Source organism: Aspergillus caelatus, assembly GCF_009193585.1.
Source record: "Aspergillus caelatus strain CBS 763.97 unplaced genomic scaffold BDV27scaffold_3, whole genome shotgun sequence".
In the NCBI taxonomy this organism is placed as follows: domain Eukaryota; kingdom Fungi; phylum Ascomycota; class Eurotiomycetes; order Eurotiales; family Aspergillaceae; genus Aspergillus; species Aspergillus caelatus.
The window spans coordinates 303,958-328,498 of NW_022475266.1; the positions used below are offsets into that span (position 1 = coordinate 303,958).

General features: G+C 49.0%; 9 protein-coding genes across 9 annotated transcripts; 4 read left to right on the top strand and 5 right to left on the bottom strand.

The window, feature by feature from the left end:
- Positions 1-802: 802 nt before the first annotated feature.
- Positions 803-2,754, bottom strand: BDV27DRAFT_61932 (phosphopantothenate--cysteine ligase CAB2). Its single transcript, XM_032077116.1, has 3 exons — positions 2,331-2,754; positions 1,889-2,161; positions 803-1,830 (listed from the first exon to the last, which is right to left on the bottom strand). The coding sequence occupies exons 2-3, from the start codon at positions 2,089-2,091 to the stop codon at positions 813-815; spliced, it is 1,221 nt and encodes a 406-aa protein (XP_031933606.1). The 5' UTR covers positions 2,092-2,161; positions 2,331-2,754; the 3' UTR covers positions 803-812.
- A 768-nt stretch (positions 2,755-3,522) lies between these two features.
- BDV27DRAFT_61957 (multidomain presynaptic cytomatrix related protein) lies at positions 3,523-5,396 on the bottom strand. Its single transcript, XM_032077117.1, has 5 exons — positions 5,072-5,396; positions 4,942-5,021; positions 4,632-4,828; positions 4,526-4,582; positions 3,523-4,449 (listed from the first exon to the last, which is right to left on the bottom strand). The coding sequence occupies exons 1-5, from the start codon at positions 5,159-5,161 to the stop codon at positions 3,572-3,574; spliced, it is 1,302 nt and encodes a 433-aa protein (XP_031933607.1). The 5' UTR covers positions 5,162-5,396; the 3' UTR covers positions 3,523-3,571.
- Positions 5,397-5,627: 231 nt separating this feature from the next.
- BDV27DRAFT_119530 (putative esterase/lipase) lies at positions 5,628-7,436 on the top strand. The gene has a single exon (XM_032064883.1). It carries the CDS (start codon positions 5,991-5,993, stop codon positions 6,870-6,872), a length of 882 nt encoding a protein of 293 aa, XP_031933608.1. The 5' UTR covers positions 5,628-5,990; the 3' UTR covers positions 6,873-7,436.
- Positions 7,437-7,668: 232 nt separating this feature from the next.
- BDV27DRAFT_119532 (uncharacterized protein) lies at positions 7,669-9,917 on the top strand. The gene is made up of 2 exons (XM_032064884.1): positions 7,669-8,852; positions 8,907-9,917. The coding sequence occupies exons 1-2, from the start codon at positions 7,950-7,952 to the stop codon at positions 9,564-9,566; spliced, it is 1,563 nt and encodes a 520-aa protein (XP_031933609.1). The 5' UTR covers positions 7,669-7,949; the 3' UTR covers positions 9,567-9,917.
- BDV27DRAFT_119534 (uncharacterized protein) lies at positions 9,896-11,389 on the bottom strand. The gene is made up of 2 exons (XM_032064885.1): positions 10,947-11,389; positions 9,896-10,894 (listed from the first exon to the last, which is right to left on the bottom strand). The coding sequence occupies exons 1-2, from the start codon at positions 11,017-11,019 to the stop codon at positions 9,993-9,995; spliced, it is 975 nt and encodes a 324-aa protein (XP_031933610.1). The 5' UTR covers positions 11,020-11,389; the 3' UTR covers positions 9,896-9,992.
- Positions 11,390-11,935: 546 nt separating this feature from the next.
- Positions 11,936-13,633, top strand: BDV27DRAFT_140442 (class I SAM-dependent methyltransferase; the record flags this gene model as incomplete). Its single annotated transcript, XM_032069656.1, has 10 exons — positions 11,936-11,977; positions 12,047-12,081; positions 12,172-12,258; positions 12,312-12,353; positions 12,401-12,467; positions 12,542-12,582; positions 12,634-12,843; positions 12,917-13,250; positions 13,392-13,474; positions 13,585-13,633. 10 exons carry the CDS (start codon positions 11,936-11,938, stop codon positions 13,631-13,633), a joined length of 990 nt encoding a protein of 329 aa, XP_031933611.1.
- A 440-nt stretch (positions 13,634-14,073) lies between these two features.
- On the bottom strand, positions 14,074-17,216 carry BDV27DRAFT_62052 (terpene cyclase/mutase family protein). Its single transcript, XM_032077118.1, has 4 exons — positions 17,072-17,216; positions 16,363-16,995; positions 14,595-16,307; positions 14,074-14,543 (listed from the first exon to the last, which is right to left on the bottom strand). The coding sequence occupies exons 2-4, from the start codon at positions 16,513-16,515 to the stop codon at positions 14,253-14,255; spliced, it is 2,157 nt and encodes a 718-aa protein (XP_031933612.1). The 5' UTR covers positions 16,516-16,995; positions 17,072-17,216; the 3' UTR covers positions 14,074-14,252.
- Positions 17,217-18,977: 1,761 nt separating this feature from the next.
- Positions 18,978-19,724, bottom strand: BDV27DRAFT_140444 (uncharacterized protein; the record flags this gene model as incomplete). Its single annotated transcript, XM_032069657.1, has 2 exons — positions 18,978-19,101; positions 19,225-19,724. 2 exons carry the CDS (start codon positions 19,722-19,724, stop codon positions 18,978-18,980), a joined length of 624 nt encoding a protein of 207 aa, XP_031933613.1.
- A 539-nt stretch (positions 19,725-20,263) lies between these two features.
- BDV27DRAFT_62062 (SD08430p) lies at positions 20,264-22,432 on the top strand. The gene is made up of 2 exons (XM_032077119.1): positions 20,264-21,972; positions 22,070-22,432. Exons 1-2 carry the CDS (start codon positions 20,579-20,581, stop codon positions 22,410-22,412), a joined length of 1,737 nt encoding a protein of 578 aa, XP_031933614.1. The 5' UTR covers positions 20,264-20,578; the 3' UTR covers positions 22,413-22,432.
- Positions 22,433-24,541: the final 2,109 nt, after the last annotated feature.

Below are 24,541 nucleotides of genomic sequence, written 5' to 3' on the forward strand. Positions count from 1 at the left end.
TCCTCCAAATCGATGGGGAGCAATCCACCATTTTTCGTTGTTCTCTTTGCCTCGGCTGGTCGATTGCGATGAGGGATTTGGGGGCCGATGAAGAATGTAAAGTCACAACAGATTAGGCAGAAAAGGAGAAGAAAACAAACGAACAAGAAGAAAAAGAAAAAAAGAAGGAGAAAAAACAGCCCCCCAAGTCCCGAAGATCGACAAGGGACGAGCAGGTACGGTAGGTTGCCTGCACGTTCGTTAAGCGGCAGAGTCAAGAAGCAAGTGTAGTGGATGATCGACCCACTAGGATCTGAACCTCAATGACGCGTATGGGCGCAGCTCAAGAATGAGACACTCCTGGTTGACAGTCAAACTGAAACAGCTCCATTAAGCTGTAACCAACCACCGAATTGAGTCTCACCTGTCTCGGAGCATTCGGGAATAGCAATTGGTTGTGATATCAAACATCAAACATGGGTTCTAAAAGGAAGGAAGAGTCTGATAGATCCTGTACATACGGAGTAATGAACAAAAGTCACGGACGGGGTAACGACACGGTATGGCTGGTATTTTATCCACCCAATATGCCTCCCAACCTGGTAATCATCGTCACTGATCGCCGCAGAATGGCGCCAATCTCAATCTAAACGTCGTTATTGACGAAATTAATTAATTCGATTTATAGTTTAAATGAGGATAATAATAATTAATTTAGAAAAAAAAAAAGAAAAAAAAGAAAAAAAAAGGGAAAAGCGCAATGTATCAGTCTAATAGAGTAAACACCCATGCAGGTACAGTGCATACTAAATAGCCAACCAACGATATACCAACTAAGCCTGGGTACCATGCTTCGCAATCATATTCGAGTGCAGCTTGACCAACTCAGGGATGATCAACGCCTCAATCTCCATACCCTCGTGGCTATTGTCTTGCCCCTGTTCATAGTCCCCACTGGTTTCCCCATTCTTCGGGACCGCTGAGCCCCCCGCTGTCTTTGCCTCGGCCAGTCCCACCTGCTCTTCTGCTCCAGAAATACTCTTACTGCGCTTAGACTTGGGGACCCGGATCCAGCGCTCATAAGGGGCTTCAGGGGTGACAAACACCACTTCCCACTTCCGCGTTGACAGCAGGTTGCCAATCACCAGATGATGCGCGTACCGTTGGAGTGCCGTGCGTGCTTTGTACACAAGCAAATTGGGGTCGGTCTCGAGCTTAAAGGAGACTACCATACTTCCGTCGGGTGCCCATCCGTCCACAAGCTGATGCAAAAATTTCGGCACAGGGTCCAGGTCGATAATCAGCTTCTTGCTGTGGGTGGGCGGCTTGGTCTCCTGGGGGATTCCGCCCGTGTAAATGTCCGAGGGGTCAATGGCTTCTTCGTTGTTCAGGTTTTTAGGCAACTCAGAGGACTGGATCTTATGCTCTGACATCCGATCGCTCGGGATAAAGAAGTCGCTAACCGCCGCGGCGAGGTAGAAGAGGGCATTAGGGCCCAGGGGTTTCATCAACGTGGCCAGCGATCGCAGTTCAAACAGATATTCAGATACGGTGGTGAACGGGAGCAGGAGCAAGCGGTTATGTTTCTTCGCATAGCGATATTTCCTCAACACATCTCGCATCTGGTCCTGGTATTCACTGTGGACGACGATACGCCCGTGATCAGATTCGGCATTATTGGCTGGGGGCGCTTCGTCCATGAAGTCTAAGAAGCAATTGGTCGAGTGGCTATAATGGCGAGAATATGGCAGTAAACTAAATTGACGATGCAGGAAAATCACGGCGTATCCTGCTTCGAGGAAGTACTCAGCACTCGTGGCACCTCTTGTTCCGGCGGAGAAGTTGTCGATGCTGGGAAAGCAAAAGATTATCAGAGACACACTCTCCCCGGGTCAAGTAGGCTGCTTACAAGCGAACGGTCTGGTTCTCCAGAGGAACCGTTGTACCTCCCGACGTGACGAGAACGAGACGTCTGTTGTCCTCGACATGATAGTTGATGAAAGCTCGAGCGAGGGCCTCGTGTTTTGGAAGAGCCTTTGGCGGAGGATAATTGTTGAAGTAGACTGACTCTGCTTCAGCAGGGGTCATTTCATGTGTGGGAGCAGAGGCCATGTTCCAAGGTAATCAAGACGGGGTGACCGGGCCTTAATTTTTTTTTTTTTTTTTTTTGAGTATGACGATGCTAAAAGGCGATATCAGAACGGTGTCGCTTTCCAAACAATAGTTGTTTTCAAAGGGAAGGAAAGATATGACGTGTAAAATTCTCAATTGTAAGGGATAGTATGCACCTCCACAAGAAAAAAAAAAGACAGGAAAAGAAACAATTGAGCCATGAAAGAGGAATGACGGACCTATGTGGTATGTTGTACGCCGGAATTAGTCCTCCGTAAACTGTAAGTGCCTCGGTCTGACGTGATACCGAAGAGGTCTCAATTGCACCACTACAGCAATGTTCTTTCGGATCGTACCAAAGGCCGCGGGGTTTGCACCAGGGGAATAGATCGAGAAAGTGGTTTGATGTGATACTGATTTCTACAACGTTGTCTCCATCACGCCCCCCAAAAAAGATGCCGAGGGGCAATTGAGAGGGGAACTTTCGCTCACCGCCCGCAACAAATGACGCAGATGACAGCTGATCCTCCAATCATGTCGCTCCGGTCCAACGGGTGATCACGTGGGCGGGATTTAACCTTATCTGATCTTAGAATGCCTCAGGTTGCAGGGAGTGGCTGAACATCAACAACGTTTGCGCCCTAAACAAAAAAACTGTTGAGGGTTAGGAAAAGATTGTTGATCTCCGTTGAGTCAAAGATACGATAAAGCATCGAGAACTGCTGTGCATCGAATGATTTTGATATGCGTGCCGTTGGAGGTAATACTACTCTAATAGTAAAGAGCCTTATAGTCAAGAAATATATAACGAGTAAATCGCAAATCGTATGGTTTCAGTGCCTACACCCATCGCCCTATATATTCTGAGCGTCCCCTTATCTGTTCTTCTTTTTTGAAAGTGAAGCTTGTCCTCAAGGCACTGTACTGCTGTAGAGAAAGGTCACGATGGCACTCGCTCCTAATCAATTTTTAACATTTAGTGAAGATCATCAAAAGTTGACGCTATATAAGAAATGCCGTGACTTACTCACCACCAGGCTTTCCGTTCCATGTCACTGCGGGCTGGTATAAGGAGGTATACGGGGCAATACTGCGAAACTATCAACCGTACAAAAGCTGTCGCTCATGCCCAAGATATTGATACATTGAAAGTAGCTGATGAGCTCTAATGAGATGGCACGGCATATGATTTGCGTGCTCTCATAAAAGTGATCAATTACACACGTATGTGTATTTATTGGAACACGTTACTGTCCGCTTTCCGTATTGGGGAAAGCAAGCTGTTTGATACAGCAGCCATGTGCGTCTCATCCTTTAAAAGTTTAAAGCAACCCTGCATCACAGTGGTATTCAGGCTTAGCGGACTATCGACTCTTGATTGATAGCCGAAGGGTGTTGTAAACAAGTCGCTTTTTGACGTTTGTCCACGCCGGGTGGGTTTCTCGAAACCAAATATTTAGACTGAGTAACAAACCAACCTTCACAAATACCGACTCCGTAACGCCTGACTGATCGTACTCATGCGACTCGCCATACCACCATGTTGCATATTACTCAGGAGAGCCTCCTCAAGTGCCGACTGCGTAACACTTGCGTCTACCAATGTCGTTGTTAGCCAAAACGGGGCTAAGAATGAAACAGAAAGCAGAGACTCACCATCAAGATCACTGTAGCTACTTCCCATACTCGGTGTACCATCACTCGCATCCCTCCCAGAAGCATTCAACCTCCGGGGACTGAGATGGGCCAGCTCTCCCCTCCGTGATGAACTCAACGGTGATGGAATACTATTCACTCCCCGACGTGGCACTGTAACTGGAGCCCCTGAACTAGTAGAGCTTGTCGATGATTCGGTCGTAACCGATGCCCTTGGAATCGGACTCTGCTCTGACGTGCGGCGTCGTGCTCCCGCGTGATCTTCACCTTGCAACCGGAGAGTTGCATTGAGGTCCTGCGCTGACGGGTCTCGTGCAGCTTCAGGCTGGGCCCGGGAAAGCGGAAGAAATGCGGGTGATTCATCCTCGTCTTCTTCGTCATCACGAAGACCAGGTTGATGTGTGGAGAACTTGCCGAATCGTCGGAATCGTAGTCCTCGTCTACTGGCCAGACCGTCGTCTTCGTCTGACGAGGATGATGAGGCTGAGCTTGAACTAAAGTCTTCTTCCTGAAGGACGGGTGATTTGTGAACTGGTGCCGATGGAACTGGAGCATGGTCCCGCTTGCTTGCTGATGAACGCCGGTTGACGCTTTCCCAGCGTGGATCTTTGAGCTCCACGGGGGTTTCAGTGCGGGGCGATTCCCTCGAAATTTTGATTTGGTTTACTGTAGTTGCCGAGCTTGTCCGACGTGGCGGCGGGCCTGCAGATAGTTAGACAAGCGTTCGCTCCCATGGTTTCCGGACGCAGATAAGGAGGATATCTCGGGGGTAGACTACCTCGTTGAGGGAGTGTATCTTTTTGATGTGAGGATAGACGACTGGGGACTCGTGGGGCTAATACATATGAGCTGATGACACATGCAGCGCCGGAAGACCTGCTTACCTGCACCAGGACCACCCTTGGCTGATTGGCCGCCGAGCGCTGTGCTTCCCGATACAGAACCAGGAGCAGGGGACGGAGAACTCGACTGTGTGGTGCCCACCTTGCGCATCTGCCAGCGGACCTGTGATAATTGCCGATCATACAGCCATGCTGCTTGTTGAAGGAGAAACTGGAGAGTTACATCGAATCGTTCCGCTCTACGTATACACGTAAGCAGACATGAGCGTTTTCATTCGGATGCGTGAACATACAATGCTTTCCCTGTGACTAGTTAGTCTATAGTAGACGCCAAAACCCTACGCAGGTATACATACAGTCTATATCATCACCCTTAGAGGGCCGCGATAGTAGGTCCCACAGAGCCTGGTCCTTCGCTGCGTTCCACTCAGCCTAGTTCAGTCAGTAGTTGTTTTATGCACGTTAGCCGGGAAAATACTTGCAGGTGGAGGATCCACAAAATCGCCCCGAGGAAAAGGGAGGCGTATGAAAACTGTAAAGTTGGTATCCCCGGACTGGTTAGGAGACGTCATCCTGTGGTGGTTGTTGTTCCAGCGGAGATAAGCTAGAGGAGTTGGCGGTGGAGCTTTGGGACGATCAGGAAGACGCAGTTTTCAACTGTATTATGCTCATAAGACTATACGTCCACCCCCCTCTCTGCAGTTGTAATCTATTAATTCAGGTACGCGTGGAGATAAATTGATGCCGGCGACGAGATCGTGGCGGTTGGATCATCTGATTGATTGTTTGCGGTTGAATGGATGACGGGAAGTTGTTGTCAGATGCCAAAGCATGTGCGTTGCAATAATAGAAGCATGTCGTGCATCTTGACCCACACTACGGGAGACAGGCCATCATTTGTAGTATCTGTGGGTATTGCCACGGTATTAACTCCAGTCCACGTGAGTATTCCGAAAATAGTAATCAGTTATGATAATGGATCCATTGGAGCGCTCCGCAGCAATCTTGATATGGCTGAACCCTATAATTTTGTACTGCACCACACCTACCCATAACTAAGATTTATCCAGAGCACTTTAACACAACGCAAAACGTACTGTGTAGGATAACATCTCGTAGATTGTCTAAGACGTCATCATTTGGGGTTCATACGCTACTGTGTACGAATCTTTGGTTCGTAATTTGGACTAAGGAGACACCGTCCACTTTTAGTTACCACGCGGTGGTCCACCGATCCTAAACTAGTGAGTTATTAGTCTCCTTCCAAGAGCCACTCAACCGTCCGAAGTCACTGACGCCAGAATGGCCGATATAAGTTCGGCAGTTGAGACGTTCTGAGTCGCTGTGACTTTCCGAAACCCAACGCGCATTTATTTACGAAGACTGAGACTAGACTCCACCATGTTCTTTCTGACCTATCTATATTACAAAGTCCTTGCCGTGTTAATCAGGGCTCTCGCTAGTCGCGGCAAGCATCCTATTTCTAGCCCTGATGACGTCGTCTATATTCAGTCGCGGGAGGCAGCGCGAACAATCAAAGCACATGTCTACCGATCGACATCGGCGCCGAACCCAACCCCCATTCTCATTAATTTCCATGGCAGTGGATTCATTATTCCTATGCACGGGAGCGACGATGAATTCTGCCGGCAAGTCAGCCGAGAGACGGGGTACACGGTGCTAGATATACAGTATCGGTTAGCACCTGAGCATCCCTTCCCTGCAGCCCTCCACGATGCCGAGGATGCGGTGAACTGGGTTCTCCAGCGGCCTGAGAAATTCGATACATCCCGGCTGGCGATCTCGGGGTTCAGCGCCGGGGGTAATCTGGCTTTGGCACTCTCCTCAAATGTTTTCCCCCGGGGAACTTTTCGATCATTGCTCGCTTTCTATCCCCCGGTTGACTTGTACACGGAACCAGGCTTAAAGACTCCACCGGATTCTGCAGGAAAGCCGCTGCCAGCAGCGCTAGCCCGAGTTTTTGATAGATGTTACATTCCTGCGTCTTACGATGCCAGAGACCCTCGAATTTCGCCTTTTTATGCCCAAGCTGACCGCTTTCCCGACCGTATCCTATTGGTGACGGCAGCTTGTGATAGCCTTGCAGGCGAAGCTGAGGCGCTTGCCGCTAAAATTGGAAAAGAACCGGAGCGGGAGATTCGTGTTCACCAGATGCAGGGCTGCAATCATGGCTTTGACAAGAATGCCCCCGAAGGGAGCATTTCCGCAGACGCGAAAGACAAGGCCTACGCTATGGCCATCGCAGTGTTGTCCCGGTCTTGAGAGATGAGACATCAGATTGCCAGCTTATATACGTATCTCATAAAAATTTCATATGCCTTTTGCTGCTTTTATTTAGGATCGGGTAACTGGCGGTGAATCAATCCATTATGGTCTAACTGCATATCATTTGGCCCACCCACAATAGTGCATTGGCGCCAGCTGGTACTCCATAGAAGTTCATACGATTGACGGTGAGGTGTCAACTTAGGCCACCGCATCATCGAATCACGAGGTAAAGAATAATACCAGGATGATGGGACGGTGACGATCCTGGAACTGGAGAAGAACAGTGGGCCAGAAGAGAAAATCCTCATTAACCGTTGAAACTTGAAGCAGCGGTGCCTGACTTAGAGGCGATGGTGATGCAGTGGCTGAAACCACACCATGGATGGTTGTCTCTTGGGGGCGGAACGGACCGGCAAAAATGCCCTATGCCCTAAATTGCCCGAAGTAGTACCCCTGGAGGGGCAGTTGCGTTTCACCCGCGGTCACAGATTCCCTTGGGTGGAGAAGCCACTGACCTACGTTACCATAACTTGCTTAACAATGGGAAACGGATTGTACCTGAATGGAAAATAATAAAAAAAAAAAAAAAAAAAGGAAAAGGGAATTTCCCGAATAAACAATAACAATCATCCGTGTCGTCAGATTAGTTAATGATTCGGTCAGGCGGGTCACTCGTGGGACCGCAACAAGAGAAAGAGAGATATCACAGACCTAACCTGCTGTCTCCTTAAAAAAAAAGGAATTAATTAATACGATTAATTAAATCAGTCAATCTTCTTAGTTCCTTTCCCTCCACTCACCCTCCTTCCCTTTCCCTCCTTTCCCCCCCGGTCCGTCCTTCGTATTCAACTTGTTCTTTCTTAGTTCACACTCCGCTAGTCGGATGCCGTCCTGGAGCGCCTCCATCTCGTCCACTGTGCGTCGAGTGCTGTGGACGAGCCTGTTGGCTTTTTTTATAAACACACATCTGTGAAATACCTATTGTTGTCTTGTCTCGTTTGTTCTTTAAGATACCTGGTCTTTGACTCATCTGCACCGTATGTTTTCTGCGGATCAAATCCCTCCAATCGCATGATGCAGTCCAGCAAATCCGTCGGGTTCGACGAGAACAAATACCGCAACGAGGTTCTCCTTATCCCCTCCGAGGAAGATGAGAGATCGCAAGAACAAACGCTAGTAGAAGAAGCGCGCCAGTTGGGATTAAAAGTTCCGGAGGTTGAAATTGTGGCATCGCTGGCCGCGTCGATTGCCTCGGGCATGGTCGATCTTTCCTCTCCGATCCTGTCATCAGCGGGCTCTTCAACCGATCGCAATTCCGTCTGTGAAGTCACCCCATCTAACGAGATACCCCCTCTTGATCAGATCGCATCGTCATTTTCCGAGTTTAACCTATCCGACCATGCCAAGTGCGGTAGTACTCGCTCGATCGCTTCGCTTTCAACGCGCCCAACCTCTTATAGTTCGAGCGAGGGGAAACTGGCACACGGCACAGATGGCATCGCATTGCGAACCCCCGGCCATCGAAGCTCTTTCTTGAGTGTGGCTTCGAGTGAAAAGAAAGAGAGACGGAAATCAACCCTGAAGTCCGCCATTGACAAGATTCATTTCCGGAAACGGCGTTCACCCTCCGCTGTCTTACTCCCTCCGGCTGCGCAGATCACCGTTGCGAAGGGTGAGGGAGGGGTTGACAAATACTATGTGGAATCCAAAATCAATGAACCACGGGGCCACGATACTGCAGATGAAGAGAGCCCAGTCTTGAGGCTGGAGATACCTGTGTTTGACAATGAGAGCGTTCGGCGGAGCCTTGAAAATGCAGACCTCAGGCAGATGCGCGAGTCCCAAAAGATGGAGAAGAACCGGCACATGACCTTTCAGGACGCTTTCATTACTGAACTCCGACGCAACCACCAAATGATTGTTGCCGACCGGCTCGCAGCAAATAAACGGTCAGAAGAAGAAAAGCGCGAAAAGGTAACTGCCTTTGTCAATGTATATGATCTCTAGTTGCTGACAATTTTTGGCTAGAATATCGCCGATGCGGGCCGTATGGAGGAACGACAACTTGCCGTGGAAATGGATCAAGTCCGCGAATTTGAGCGAGCGAAGATGAATTCCCGTACTCGAATAAAGTATATGGAGGGCTACTTCAGCAATGCAAGCCCTCCACCTTCCCCCGGATCGGCGTCAGGATCCGAGATATCACCACCGCCTACTCGAAAGTATACCCCGCAGCACAAGGCTCAACTGGCTCAGGAATATCACGACCATGAATCGATGGACCGACTTCACGAAGCCAAAATCAAAGTACTAAGGGACCGCCAAGAACTCAAGCTCCAGGAAGTTATAGCCCGTATGGAGAAAGAATTGGACGATTTGATCGACAAGCACGCGCTGGAGTTTGCCAACCTCCAACGAGACCACCAGCTAGAGGAGGCATCGGCTTTGCAAATCTTTGAAGCCAAGAAGACAAGACTACGCCATCGATGGAACCTGGAAGAAGCAATTCTGCGGAAGAAGCTCGAGGTTCAATATGATCAACCCTACGGGCCTCTGCCCCCTTTGTCATTCTCCGACTGTCGCTATGAGACGCGCGACTCGGCGATTTCCGTTTCGGAAGAGAACCCAACTAGTGCAAGCGGTGATGAGGAACTGGTGCACCGGAAGAGAGGTGAACCGCTACTATAATTTATGATGCGATGTCCCAGTGATACCCTTTCCCTTTTCCTCTCCTTCTGGTTCTCACCCTTTGCATATACAGTGACATATCACCTTAATTTAGCTTAATGTTTTATACTTCGGCTATTGCTGACATTTACTTTTTGTAATTTTACGACATTTCTTTGCTGCATTCGGTGCGTTTGCTTTCTGGTGAGGCATCATTATACACTTTGGCGGCTTTTTGGTTTCTTGTGCATCCTACTTCTCTTCTTCCTGCATGATATTATTTTCTCCGCTACATAGATTTGCTCCTCTTTGACTATTTAGAATTTTCTTGCACTCAACATTGGAATGTACGAACATGCATTTATGGCTTCAGAGGTTTAACTTGATTAATTCACGAACTCCTTGGGTATATGCTTGCTTTAGATTCAGATTGGGACCTGCCCAAGCTTATTCTTTGGGGACCAAATGCTGCTTCAATCTGTCCAATACCGTCTCTACTCGACCATTCCCGCCGGTCAAAACAGCTTCGAGCAACTTGTCTCGTCCATCATCGCCGATGACTACGGCACGCTCCACGACCCCATTATCGGAAATTTTGAATCGTCCCACCCGTCCATCCTCCCATTCAAGCCGAACATAAGTCGCATCGAGCGCGGTGGGGGAAAGAGATACAATGCCGAGGTCATTCGTCTCCAGCCGGATTTCCTCCTGGTTATCTGCTAAAATATCTCGCACCCAAACACCGTCATCATCGTCGTTATAAGCTTCAATAGCACGCCGCTGTACACCGAGTTTGCCTCTTAGATAATTCACCGCATCCATCCTCAAATGCCAAGCAGCTAACTGCCGTCTCAATTCGCGAACGAACCTCGGCAAATCCTGCCTATTTGCATTCCTCTTCCACGGCTTCAAGTTCTCCTCCGCTTCCTCCTCACGGGCGGCAGGTAAAGGCAAAAACGCTCGTTCGAGCTTCTCCACCGATATGAATGCCGGAATGGTATGCCGATGGACTCGCAACCTCTTCTCCTCCCCGCGCACTCGTTTCAACAAAACATAATACGGTTTCGTAAAGCGACCATTGCTCGTGCAGACGTCAATCCGCACACCTAGTAAATTCGGATTCTCACTATTCGGGGACGGGTCTTTGAACGGGAAGGTTGTCGCTGAGAATGCGACCCGGTGGTGGTTCACTTCGGCGTGTTTTCCTGCCGCGCGGACCAAAGGGGACACTTCTGCGTCTAGGGATGAAGAAGGCCTTGAAGATTGATATTCTCGGAGACGTTTCTGGAAGCTATCCGAAGAGAGTAGACTGGAGGCTAAGAAACGGCGCTTGCGTTGTAGATTGCGGACTGTTTTTACTAGCGTTAGTTTTGCGACGGTACTTAGGGGGTGGAGTCGTACTTTCGGCGCGGATGTTGGCTATTTCGGAGTCCAGCTCCTCCTCTGTTTCCTTTGGGGGTTCTGTAGTGTCCATTTTGGATACTGGTATGGCGGGCAAGAGATAAAGTTGGGAATGCGGAGAGTTGCGACATGGTTATGGGGATGGGGAAACGCTGCCTTCGGTTGGTTGTGTTTGTTTATTTTGTTATGATCACGTGATGCTACTCGTATACAAAGACGGTGGTGGGTTAATGGACATGATATCACGACATACTATAAGATCTCTGTGGGAAATTGGTCTCATTCCCCTGATATAGTGCCGCCTATGATCTTTCAAGCAATACCAGTCATGTGAACCGAAAGCCAAAAATAGTTGCTCTTAAGGAACAGCAACATCGTCCCATGTGGAGATACCTATATCGGTAATAATATCGCAGTGTGAGACACGCAGGACTGGACAAAGGCATGACATACTCATAAGCTCCCGAGGGACAGAGCAAATGCTATACATCTATCCTTCGATTTATCGCCGTAAGGAAACTTCGCACCCCCGGGGCTCTCACCCGATAAACCCCGACTCATCCTGTACATACAACACAACCCCAAAGCCATCTCCCCAAACAATCGAGGCCCAGAAAGCCACATCATTCAAACAATGTTACATCAAAAGCGCCATGTAATACGAATACACCAATCCCGTCCGACACTAGAAAGTCTCTTTTAACAATGACGCAGGAGACTAGCGTCGGAACGTTAGTGATGCTCAGTGGAGTCGACCGTTAGGGCTTCCGAGACTATGCAGGACTAGCTCCTCCATGCATGGCCCCCATGTCTAACGGCGCAGAGTCCGACCAATAATGCAATGCTATAGTAGATTACGTGACGAGACGAAAGAGTACTGACATGGGTGTTTGTCCGTAACCACTAGATATTAATATCTGGGGTCCCGTCGGGTGAAGGGGGTGGTGCGGACATCCTCCGAAATTGTGCGCTTGCTGACGGTTTTCGTGATGTCGCGGGATACTGATCTTGATGTTGTGGAGGTTGATACTGTATGTTTTATCGGTGGTTGCCTCCATCTTGCTGGGTTAATTTTGGCTGATGATCTGGATATTCGGCAGGATGCTGAGTCGGGGTATGGGGAGAGTGCGCAGTCGTGAGTCGTTCCATTCAGTGCTTTTTCTTACTATCTGTCTTCCTGGGCTGTCTCTAGGAAATTGGAAACCTGACAACGACTATCTTCAAGAGATTATACTTCGCTACGCAGCAGTATCATGAACTATCACTATGACAATGGACGACGATACCACGCCTATCATGCGGGAGCATATTGGTACAGAACTACCTTCTACGCCATACTAAGTTATATTAACTGATATCCTAAAGGGGCCCCAACGACGAAAAAGCTATGGAACAACTAGATATAGGGTAAACAGCCCATCTCCAATCCACATCAACCAACTAAGCAAACCCAGCCATCACGTCTTCAACCTCCTCCTAGACGGAAATCTTTATCTCGCACCGATCCCAGAGGACGTCGAAGTAAGCGCACCACACTTCACAATCCAAACTCACTTCCTTATCCAACTCCAACTAACTAACTTACCCAAACACAGCAAGTCCTCGACATCGGCACAGGAACCGGCGTATGGGCTATGTCCGTCCCACCTCCCACACTCAACTAAAATCGTATTAACGATCACCACAGTGACTTTGCAGACACACACCCTACTGCAAGAGTAATCGGAACAGATCTTTCCCCCATCCAACCAACCTGGATCCCACCAAACCTCCATTTTGAAGTCGACGACTGCTGCGACGACTGGGTCTACGGCAAAAACAGCTTCGACTTCATCCACGTCCGCGGTCTGTACGGGTGCGTAGCAGACTGGGATAAATTCTACAAAGAAGCTCTCAAGTACGCCCCTCCCTCCTTTCCTCCTCCCCAGTGACCCTATCTACCTAACTAACCCAAAACCAAAATCGAAAAGCCACCTAAAACCAAACAGCTATCTAGAACAAGTCGAAGTTTCGGTAGTCCCTAAATCCGATGACGGCAGCACAAATAACACCATCTTCGAAGAATGGGGCAGAGTCTCACTCCAAGCAGGCGACGCATTCGGGAAAACTTTACGCATCGTGGACGAAGCGAAAGAGAAAATGATCAAGGCCGGGTTTGTAGACGTACGGGAGCACCGCTTCAAGTGTCCAGTCGGGCCGTGGGCGAAGGATCCCCGTCTGAAGGTGTTGGGTAAATATAATCGGTTGCAGTGGGAGATGGGGATTGAGGGGTGGAGTATGATGCTCTTGACGAACTTTTTGAATGTAAGTCTGTTTTTTTCTTTTCTTTTAACTCTCCTGGTGTACTTTGTGTCTGTTATATGTAGTTGTTATTTGTTGTTGCGAGGTGTGGGTCAACATTAGGATCCATGCGATGCTAATATGTTGCTAATATGATGCATATAGTGGACTCGTCAGGAAGTAGAGGTATACCTCGCGCGCATGCGCCAGGGACTACGGGATCCGAGTATTCATGCTTATCAGGAGAAGTACGTGTATACTACCTTCCCCTTTCCCTTCTTTAACCCAATCTCTTACCCTATTCTACGATAGCCCTAACCACCCAAACTGACAAAACACTCCTACTAACGAAGCATAGGGTAGTAGTATACGGCCGCAAACCACCCAGCCCAGAAAATCAACATTAATGCTTCCTAACTTTACCTTATGATATCATCGGGGGGAGTCCAGAACACTCCCTACAACGTCATATCCATAGCTTAATGAAGAGAGTTTACTTTAAACTAGAAATAAAAGTAAGATGCCGCCGCTGATACCATCATGCTGCTTGACCATGGTATCTCGAGATGATGGTCCAAGGGTCGTGGAGATGCGTATGATGTCAGCGGCAGATACTTCCGGTTGGGTTGTTTCACACGTAGATCAGCGGCGGGTTGGTTGTTCTGGATTGTTACTTGACTTGGTAGTAAGTCTGGCTTGGCTTGGTGTTGGCGAGGTTTGTGTCTTGGACGGGAAGTAGGCTGGGGTTTGTGATATCCTGTCTTTTCTGGAATGACGTTTGTAAAGATGGTGTGAGAATTCCTGAGAGATGTAGAGTTTGTTAGAGTAATTTCCGGAATGAGTTTACATATAGTTTGTTTTCTCGTTCGTCTAATGTTCATGTGGTATATACATATCATGTTATATACTACTTCTAGTCAAATTGAGGTTCAACAGAAATGTAGAACATGTGAAGTAGATATGGTAACTCATGGCCGCGTAGAAAGTGAAAGCAAGTACAGAATTAGGATAATATAGTCTCAAGAATCAATCAAGTCTGTAGTCAGGATACATCTGAGCAAACTTCCCCAACGCCAGCATTGTAAACGTAAACTTGTAATTAGGGTAGGAGATGGCACATGTCTTATTAAACATGCCCTCGATGGCCTCCTGCGGCCACTCACCATTGGGCTGTTGTCTCGCCATTATCAGTCGTACAGCTTTCTCTATAGGTTTCATGTCCGGATACTCAGCCGAGAGTAAACCGATGACCGCATATGCCGTTTGCACGACTTGAGAGCCGCTTGGGTGCTCGATGTACTTGATTTGTCGACAGCCCTATCACCCTGTTAATACCTGACCATTAATAATTTGAAGGAGGTGACTTACCTCGCAGCTTTCAGACCATCCACCGTCGTCTCTCTGCTTGGATAGTAGAAAGTGACATGCCTTCTTGACGTACTCGCTATTTTGGTATTTTTCTCCTACTGATGCCAGACTTTCCAGGGCGAACATAGTGCCATATGTGAAGCAGACAGCCCAGCTTCCATACCAGCTTCCGTCAGGGAACTGTGCTTTCTTGATATACCCCAGCGCTCGCTGGATGAAGACCTCGATTGCCTTCGATCGGTAATCCGGCCAGTGCTTCTTGAACAATGTCAATGCCGTGACCACGGCAGTCGTGCACTCTGGATAATCATACTCGACCATGATCCGTCCAAACACCTCTGCAGCATTGAAAATTTCCAGGTATTCCCCACCTCTAGTCTGCTCATAAGATGAGCACCCACCAGAGGGGTTCTGATAAGTGAGCAACGTGTCAACCGCATCAAAAATTCTCCGGTCCTCAAGCAGCTGCGGGTATCCTGGGGTTTTTTGAAGAAGAATCACTGACTTCAAGGCTTCCGAGATACAATCGCACACAGCATATCCTTGATCCTTATTGCTGAACCCCCAAGCCCCCTTCCGCGGATGGCGATAACAAAGTTCCTGATCCTGACAATTCTCCCTCATCTGCTGGCGGTCCAGGAACTCCAACGCCCGCACCAACATAGGCCTCCACTCCTCACTCTCCGCCAAACCAGCGGCTTGGACAGCTTGCACCAGAAACGCTGTATCCCAACACTGCACCCCATTCGTCCCATTCACTAGCATCCCCTCCTTATTAACCCATAGGAAGTCCTCCAACCGCTCCCGATGTCTCCTGACGGAGTACGCATCACCACCATCCCTTATGAAACAAACCACCATGTTCAACGGCCCATTCACAGATGCCAAATCAGCGTAATCTGAGTTTTCATCCTCCATGTCCACCAGTTTACTCACCCACTCCTCAGCCCAGGTAGCCACAAACCGCGGCCTCAAAAAAGGCATCCATACCTCGCTCAACCACCAGTTCACAGAACCGAGTACCCATGTCTTCGGATGATAGTTGTCAATCTTGGCAATGGAGTTTCGATTCCCCTTCCAATCAATACTCCCCCAATCCTGAGTGAACAACTCATTTCGTAATGACCGGATCACCTCTGTCTCAGGCATAGTCCACCGTCTCGACCAAATGAATGACATTGGCAGAAACACCTGCCGCATATGTATCCACCACCGCCACGGTGCGACAGGCACCCAGTCGGGCAATAACCATGTCTCAGGCGGGATAGGGTTGACGATATCCCAGTCTGCGATGCCGAGTAGCGCCAGCCAAAACTTGGCCCAGTGGGGTGCGTACATGGCGCCGCCGTGCTTGTGCAGCAGGGTGCGGGCCTTAATCATTACCTCGTGGTCGGCGGGGACGCCGAGCAGGCGGAGGACGGTGTAGTTTAGGCTCGTGCCAAACACGGTGCTTTCGCCCTCAGTGTGCAGGCCCCAGCCCCCGTCGACTGGGTTGGCCCGCGCAAAGAGATAATTCTTGATCTCCGTAGCATAGGACCAGGGGATCGGGGTTGCCGTTGCGGTCCAGGCGAAGACGATGCAGGGGATCAGGAACATCGGGCCACCGTACTCACAGCCCCAGTTTCCAGCGGAGAGTTGCAGCTTAGAGAAGAATGTAAGGCCATTCTGGACTGTTTCTAAGGGGGACTTTGGCTGTGGGAGATCAGGGAGGTTCTATGGTGCGTTAGCTGAATACTACTGAGTATATGGCTACTAGGTAGATACACACCAGTGGTAGTCCAAGATAGTATTTATCGGCTACCGTCTGGGGCCATTTTCGCACAGACTCGTCATCTTCCAGGTAGTGCCATGTGTGTCGGCCGTCCTCGTTCAATAGTCGCCATCGTGTGTAATCGGTTTTCCCTGGTAATGCGGGTGACATTTTCGATTTTCCCGGTTTCACTCTATGAATAGGGTTGTAAATTAGGTTGCAATATTGAGGGAATCAACGGAAGTGGACAATGCCATTTTATGGGGGTTGCCTGGACAAGCCGCTAAAGGGCGGTTCCTTGCGCTAAGACACTCTAGTGTGCTTAACGCTTCTAGAGTGGCCTTGGACCCTTCCTTGCGTCTTGGCTGGGGTGGAGTAATGGCTTCCGCGGACCGCGGGTCCTTGTGATGAGAGAGGGGTGGGTGAGTATACTATTTTTTGGGGCCTATCAACATTCGTTTCGAGAAATTCAAAAAGAAAGAAAAGAAAGTTGAAGCGTATCATATGGCAGAGAGTATGCTTTCTAGTGAGCCGTGCAAAGTCTGAGTTGGGTTTGCTGAATATAAATAAAATGGATCTTCGCACTGATTTGCCCTCGTTGATGGGGAAAATATCCAGGATGACAGTCAAAATCTGGATATCTCACTAGGTCTAGCGAAGTATCAGCCAAACCTCCTTATTAGCATGGCCTTTAAGATAGAATCCCAAAAGTTTAGAGTATACTTACTGCCCACATCGGTCCCACAAACTCGGAGAATGTAACGCACGTCAATGCTGACATGCCAGAAATCCAGCTATGTAGATTTTGAATGAAGACAGATTTCAGACGATATTTGACTGGTGCGCCGTGTGACCACGGATTGTGATTATAGTCATCGAGCAGATAAGCTAGTCATGTAGAATTAAGAGGTATGCTTTCTCGAGCTTCCCATTCAGACGATCAGCTTGCTGTAGTACGCCATTAGTCCCTGTAAAACGGCTACACTAAACACACTTACAAGGCAATCCCTGAATTCAGTTACCATTCCCGCTTCTTTCTTTATAAGACGTCTTTGTCTGCCAGTAAGTTTGGATCGTCTTTGTCGTAGGCTACTGCGCGATAACCGACGATCCAAACGACCCTGGCTTAGACTTGACGGTCGTCTTTGACAACCATCGTATTTCTAGAGTTCGAATCCCCATGTCGTATTAACGATTCATGCATCCCCTGAACACCTCCAACTAGAGCGTCGAGTCCTTCTCGGTGAAGTTCTCCAAGCTGTAAATTCAAGAATGTGAATATCCAATTCACGATTTCTCAGCTCATAATATTGCCGGGGACCCCTTCAACGACACTGTAGAGTAAGTGTGCAAAATGTTGAGTATAGCCATTCAACTTGTCACCTCCATAACACAGGCCTGGTCCCCGACGACAACATGAAATACGACCGAATCATCGGAGGAGAAAACCATACATACCCCCCAAAAGGATTTCTTAAGGATCAACATCTTCAAGTGACACTTTCTTACATTGTCTGGTGGGAAGTAGCGGGCGTACGGGAGGGGATGGTGGGCGACAATCGAACCCGTTCAAAAGGCATTGGACATGAGCGCAGCTCAATCATGTGATCAGTTTACAGGTATAAACTGTCCTTCTCTCTATAGTTCTTCAGACCTTCGGGCAAGCAATCGAGACTTCCTTGCTTGTGTTATTATCCAAGAGTAAGTGTGAAGATCTAGAAGGGATATGAAATAGAAGAGGAGGTTATACGATAAAAATTATGATGGTAGGGATTGGGCTTTCCCCATGGATTTGGGAAGTATAGGCGTAGTGATTAATTATCTCATGGTATATCAAAAGGCTTTACTGCTAATGGAGGCATTACTAGGAACTGTAGAGGTTGAATACTCCGTAATTCCTCTACCATGACCATGGAAGGATCCGTGAAAGCTACTGGAGAAACAACTGAATTACCGTAGTAGGTAAGGCCTGATGCTTCATCCTTGCCTCGGTACCAGACCGGACCCATGAAACTAGTTCAAAAGAAGAATCGACGGCGTCTTAGTCTCCGCTTTTAGTATTGCGTGTCTTAAAGACAATGAACCAACGACGGTATACCGACTTTATAGCCCCCGTTGACCAATCAGAGCGAGTTCTGGCCCGTTCGAAGCGGTGATGAAGGTTGGATTCGACCCTCTCCTCATTGAGGTCACGGCACGCTAGTCAATCGATTCAGTAATTTATTAGTCGTATATTACTGAATTCGCGAGGTAGTAGGTAGAAACAACGGAAGACAGACGAGGGGTATAAGAAGCAGGACATTAAGCGGGTGGTCACGGCGCTTTCCTGCCAATATTTCAAAAAGACTCGGCCTACTTTGCGAAAGCATTGAGACCGGTCATATCGAGATCGAGCAACCTTGGCATCCCCTCGTCAGTCTCTGCCCCTCTTGAAGCTAGTATCGAGTTTGGATGTCGCCCACCGTGTATCCTAGAACGCCCGTACCACCATCGCTTCCGCTTCCTACCTTTAAGTCTCTAACACAACCACCAATGTCGCTGCTGCGCTTGCCGTGTGAGCTTCTGTTGTCAGTTGCCGAATTTCTTGAGACGGAGAAGGATATCAATGCTCTATCTCAAGTCAACCGTGTGTTTCACGCTGTCATCAACCCATACTTGTATCGGTTTGATGCATGGAACTCAGACAGCTCAGCGCTAGTATGGGCTGCGACGCACGGAGTGGAAGATACTGCACGGATTAGCATCCGAGAGGGCGCTCTCCCGGACGCATGCGATCATGCAGGCTTAACTGCATTATCCATCGCCGCGATGCACGGGCACGAGGAGGTGGTTCACCTTTTACTTGAAACCGGACAGGTTGACCTAAACGCCATAGATTACGAGCTGGGTCGGGACCCGCTAGGCTGGGCTGCAGATAATGGACATGCCGGTGTGGTCAAACGCTTACTCGAATCCGGGCTAGTTGATGTGAATTCAAGCGATAATCTGTTTCTAACCCCACTAATATTGGCCGCACAATCAGGGGATGTGGAGGTAGTGAAGGTCCTCCTTGACACCGGTAAAGCCGATGTAAACGCAAAAGATGTCACCGGGTCAACAGCACTTGGTTGGGCTGCGGAGTTTGGACATGAGACGGTGGTCAGCCTGTTACTGGGAACTGGACAGGCTGAAGTGAATTCAAAAGATTCTGATGCTGGCAGAACGCCGCTATCCCGAGCTACAGAAAATGGACATGACTTCTTAGTCAAACTGTTGGTTGACACTGGAGAGGCTGATGTGGATACTAAAGACGATTCTGGCCGAACACCACTCTCCTGGGCTGCAGAGAATGGGCATGAGACAGTGGTACGGCTATTGCTAGAAACCAGACAGATTAACATGGACTCAAGAGACCACGAAGGCTCATCGCCACTCGCCTGGGCGGCAAGGAATGGTCACGCGGCAGTCGTCAAGCTGCTGCTTGAAAGTGGACAAGTGGATGTCGACTCCAAGGACCTCCTGGGCCGGACACCATTGTTTCAGGCTGTGGTGAATGGGCATGAATTGGTGACGAATCTCTTGTTGAGGACTGGCCGAGAGAATGGTGAATCAACTACACTATGAGTAAACCAAATAATGAATATGAAGATAATCACCATGAAGTACATCGAACGTAGAACGTGTAAAAGTGTAAAGGCAGCGATTAGATCGTTGGGTGACTGAGGTGTCAGTGCCGATGTCCTTTTCTGCAGAGAAGCTCGGGCCAATGGGAGCCTGCAGATCGAGTGGGTCAGCCGGGGAAACCAGACTTTCCATAAATGGTTAATGAATGAGTGACTGACCCTGAAAACGAGTTATCGTTGAGGACACCTTTGACTTTCCTTTGCTTTAGTTGCTTTACTTCGCCTCCACGGGTATCGGAGGAACCACACCAGTCGAACTCCTATCCCTTGGGTCCTTTCCAATTACAAATTCACTCCATACTCTCGTTTGACCCTGTATCTCTGCTCCTCTTTTTCTTCTTCTTCAATTCTGTCTTTCCTGTCACCTCCCCACGTCATCCTGGGACCGACCAACCCGAAGAGTTTAAGCTAAGCGATCGATCGACTAGTATGCAGAATTGACCAGGGGCCACCCACGAACCCGTATCTGACGTTCCATAAATCTTTGATATTTTACTCTTCAGCCTCTCTCTGATCCCAACAAACGACGCGCGACGCGACTCCATACTGTCCCGTTGCAAACGGAACTACCGATGAAGCGCAAGGACCGTACAGTGTCCAAACGTCGCTCCAAGCCGACCCTGAGAGTCGCGACCGGCCAGAACGGCCATGCGAGAGACGGAATGAATTCCAACATTGAAATGCGCAAGAGGGATACCTCTATCGAATCGACGTCGTCCGTACGAGCCTCCCGCATCATGTCCCGCCCCAGCTTTTCCCTAGACCACGACCCCCCGGTCACCCCGCAAACACCGGGATTAACCACGACGAGTTTCTCGAACCTCCCGCCAAGCGATAAAAGAAACTTCTTGCTATTGTGCGTATTATATTTCCTCCAGGGAGTGCCCATGGGGTTAGCCTCGGGATCGGTTCCGTTCCTCCTCAAGCCCTACTTGTCCTACGGCCAGATCGGTGTCTTCTCTCTCGCTTCATACCCCTATTCGCTCAAACTACTCTGGAGCCCCATTGTGGACGCGGTCTGGAGTCGGAGGTTTGGTCGCCGCAAGAGCTGGATCACCCCGATCCAGGTGATTGCCGGATTGGCCATGATTTATTTGGGCGGGCGCATTGGTGATATGATGGTGCAGGCGGGCGCTAACGGCGGTGCTGGGGTCTGGAACTTTACATACTGGTGGTTCCTGCTGGTGTTTTTCTGCGCCACACAGGACATTGCGGTGGACGGTTGGGCCATTACTCTCATGTCCCCGCCAAACATCTCCTATGCCTCGACCGCACAGACGGTCGGTTTGACAGCGGGTCATTTCTTGTCGTACACGGTATTCCTGGCATTCAACTCGCAGGATTTCGCCAATCGCTGGTTCCGGTCCGCTCCCGGAGAGGGCGGCCTGCTCTCCCTGGGAACGTATCTGACGTTCTGGGGCTGGGCGTACCTGGTCGTGACGATATGTTTGGCTGTTATGAAGAAGGAAGACAAAACCCATGATCGGGACAGTATCTCGGATGTATATAAGAGCATGTGGAGCGTGCTCAAACTCAAGAACGTTCAGACGATCATCTTGGTCCACCTGATCGCCAAGATCGGATTCCAGGCCAACGACGGCGTAACCAGTTTGAAGTTATTGGATAAGGGCTTTGGGCAAGACAATATGGCATTGGTCGTGCTGATTGACTTTCCATTCGAGATTGGCTTGGGCTACTATGCTGGCAAATGGTCAACCGAGTATACTCCCATGCGCCTATGGTGTTGGGCGTTTATGGGACGACTGGCGGCGGCTGTTCTGGCGCAGTTCACTGTTATGATTTACCCGTCGGGATCCGAAGTGCCGTTTTGGTATATGTTGACGGTGATTGGGGAGCATGTGTTGTCAACGTTTATGAACACGGTCATGTTCGTCGCTGTGTCTGCATTCCATGCACGCATCTCCGATCCAGCGATTGGAGGGACTTACATGACGCTGCTGGCAACGTGAGTCTCTTCTTCTTCTTTTTTTTTTTTTACCTTTTCCTTTTCTTGCCCCTTTCCACAATATAAAACTGCTGTAACTGTAAACTGACTCGCGCAGTGTCTCCAACCTGGGTGGCACATTTCCACGTTACTTCATCCTGAAGCTGGTGGACATGTTCACCGAGGCGACGTGTACCCCTCCCAGCGTCCCTCCCGCGGCGGACCAGTTGAAGGGTGAACTGGTCACCTCGCCTTTCTCCTGCGCCTTGGAACCCGATAAGAACCGTTGCACAAATGGCGGCGGCTCCTGTCACACCCTCCGGGATGGGTATTACACGACGAACATTATATGTGTGCTGATTGGCACCGTCACCTTTTTTATGTTTATCCGACCGGCTGTGCTGAAGCTGCAGGGACTTCCCCTGCGGGCGTGGCGGTTATCCCCGAACAGCAGGCAGTAGACGGTCAAAATAGAGAAAAGCGATAAACGGGACCGGGGTTTACCATAGATGGACACGGACTGTATTCTTTACAAAATACTTGCACATTCGATGTATTAATAGAACCGTCCAAATACAGACCATTGTGGACCAAGATCCCTGCAGACCAAGAAATGAGGGTTGCATCAGCCATGTATCCTCACTTTCCTACTAAAAGTTCATCACAACCCCCGAACCAATGGCCGGCCCGGTGGAAGTGCCCCGGAGTTTTGCCATTTGCCGTGTTTCGGGTGCCCGCATTAGTGAGTTCGGGTTCCTGGCAATCCAGAACTCAGCTTCGAGTCAGGTGGATTAAAAAAAAAAATTAAAAAAGAAAAGGAAAGAGCACCTCCATTCCACCTATAAATAAGTTCCAACCCATAGCCACATTGTTCTAGATCTTCAATTCTACCCAACCCCCTCCAAACTCAACACCCCGAACCAAAACCACCAAAAATATGCACCTAGTACCAACCCTCACCCTCCTAGCAACCCTAGGAACCCTAGGAACAGCAACAACAGCCGACACCCTGAGACCCCGAAACGTAACTCCCCCCAGTCCCAACCATAATCAATCACGATCTCCAAAGTACCATTCTTGAAACTAACATATAACCTTGACCAAAATTAAATGAAGTGGGACCTCCGCCTCCTCAAACCAGGCTGCCAACCCAGCGGCTCCAACTTCGACATCAGCGTATACCATGCGCAGGGCGTATCGGAGCGATCATGTGTGAATTTGACGACCGTCCGGGGTCTGAATCTGAGTATTGTGGACACGGTTTCGTGGAAGAGTCCGTCTGAGCCGCAGTTTGATCTCTGTATGTATGCAGATGGAGATTGTGATTCTGGGGAGTTGGTTGGGGAGATTCGGGATGGGTGGGGGGTTTGTGTTAAGTATGAGGGGTGGAGAGGGTGGAGGGCTGTGGCTAAGGGGGAGGGGTGTGATTGATTTGTTTTTCTTGCTTTTATATACTCTTGTTTTTCTTGGTCTTGAGGTGATCTGAAGGGGGGTAGGTAATGTGTGGATGAGTGGGCCGTGGTTGATGGGTTTGAGGTGTGTTGCTATGTGCTATGTGTTATAAGCCTGAATTACATCTAGAGATGGGGATATTGCCTGTAACTGATAATGAGTGAGGTATGAATATGAGATACTAGTCTCTTCAAGTTACTACGTCTCTCTTTTGAGGTATGTAGGTTTAATCTCCATCTTTCTCATGCTTAGAGAGTCGTAGCCAGGAGACTGTGACGATGCAGAACGGAACCGGTAAATCCAGTCTTGTTTCTCACACCTTGCATTTTGCCATTACGATGCTTCCTAGTACGTACAGTGTTTAAGGGTCTGTTCACAACGCAATCAACCTTCGTGGAGGCTATCTCAAGCGACTTTGTTGCCTGAGATTGTGTTATACTGAGTAAATAGACCTCCCCTATGACTAGATTCATTCGCTATACATATGTCAGGCTTGGACTGTCCAGATCTCCAACACCTGACCCTTTTCTTGTGCAATACTTTTGCAATCCTATTGGGAAAGCTCATGATCCAACGGGGCGTCCAGCTTGTCGTTTAGAAAGACAAACTCGGCCCTCCCTACAACAGACGTCAAACTGAAGGCCTTAGGCTACCCTATAGCATCAGACGACCAAGAGGCTGTACACAGGCTGTGTTCGGTGTCTCAGTCTGGCATCCTGTAGTGACTTATCATAATTCATATTGGGGACGTTTATGACCGATGTCTTCGTTGGAATAAAGGATGCTGCTCAGTGGTTGGCTGGGCCGCTCCAACCAAGATGGAGCGTCTCCAAGTAGGGGAGCCGCGTCCGCCAGTATGTTGTTCAGCTCGTTGCTCTCTAGAGATTTATACTCTGAAATGAAATTCTGTGACGACTCCAGCGCGCATGAATAGTCTCACTAACTCCGAACTCTACTTTCGTTCACAAGGCTCAGTGCCATGAGGTTGAGGAATAATACCAGGTACACCATATTTTGTGTTGCATCCGGTTGACCGCTCGATGACAGTTCCAACAGAGCCGGTGATTGAGATGGCAATAACTGCGAGGGAGTAAGATCTTAAATACTCCTATTTGTCATCGCTACTTTTGGTTAAGAC

Bases quoted from the DNA above. Each gene is read 5' to 3' on its own strand.
- BDV27DRAFT_61932 (XM_032077116.1), bottom strand. From the start codon at position 2,091: ATGGCCTCTGCTCCCACACATGAAATGACCCCTGCTGAAGCAGAGTCA. The intron at 1,831-1,888 runs GTAAGCAGCCTA...TTGCTTTCCCAG, and splicing joins GAGAACCAGACCGTTCGCTT to CATCGACAACTTCTCCGCCG.
- BDV27DRAFT_61957 (XM_032077117.1), bottom strand. From the start codon at position 5,161: ATGACGTCTCCTAACCAGTCCGGGGATACCAACTTTACAGTTTTCATA. The intron at 5,022-5,071 runs GCAAGTATTTTC...TGACTGAACTAG, and splicing joins ATTTTGTGGATCCTCCACCT to GCTGAGTGGAACGCAGCGAA. The intron at 4,583-4,631 runs GTAAGCAGGTCT...CATATGTATTAG, and splicing joins CAAGGGTGGTCCTGGTGCAG to CCCCACGAGTCCCCAGTCGT.
- BDV27DRAFT_119530 (XM_032064883.1), top strand. From the start codon at position 5,991: ATGTTCTTTCTGACCTATCTATATTACAAAGTCCTTGCCGTGTTAATC.
- BDV27DRAFT_119532 (XM_032064884.1), top strand. From the start codon at position 7,950: ATGATGCAGTCCAGCAAATCCGTCGGGTTCGACGAGAACAAATACCGC. The intron at 8,853-8,906 runs GTAACTGCCTTT...ATTTTTGGCTAG, and splicing joins AAGAAGAAAAGCGCGAAAAG to AATATCGCCGATGCGGGCCG.
- BDV27DRAFT_119534 (XM_032064885.1), bottom strand. From the start codon at position 11,019: ATGGACACTACAGAACCCCCAAAGGAAACAGAGGAGGAGCTGGACTCC. The intron at 10,895-10,946 runs GTACGACTCCAC...TAGTAAAAACAG, and splicing joins AGCCAACATCCGCGCCGAAA to TCCGCAATCTACAACGCAAG.
- BDV27DRAFT_62052 (XM_032077118.1), bottom strand. From the start codon at position 16,515: ATGTCACCCGCATTACCAGGGAAAACCGATTACACACGATGGCGACTA. The intron at 16,308-16,362 runs GTGTGTATCTAC...AACGCACCATAG, and splicing joins ACTATCTTGGACTACCACTG to AACCTCCCTGATCTCCCACA. The intron at 14,544-14,594 runs GTAAGTCACCTC...ACAGGGTGATAG, and splicing joins GATGGTCTGAAAGCTGCGAG to GGCTGTCGACAAATCAAGTA.
- BDV27DRAFT_62062 (XM_032077119.1), top strand. From the start codon at position 20,579: ATGAAGCGCAAGGACCGTACAGTGTCCAAACGTCGCTCCAAGCCGACC. The intron at 21,973-22,069 runs GTGAGTCTCTTC...TGACTCGCGCAG, and splicing joins TACATGACGCTGCTGGCAAC to TGTCTCCAACCTGGGTGGCA.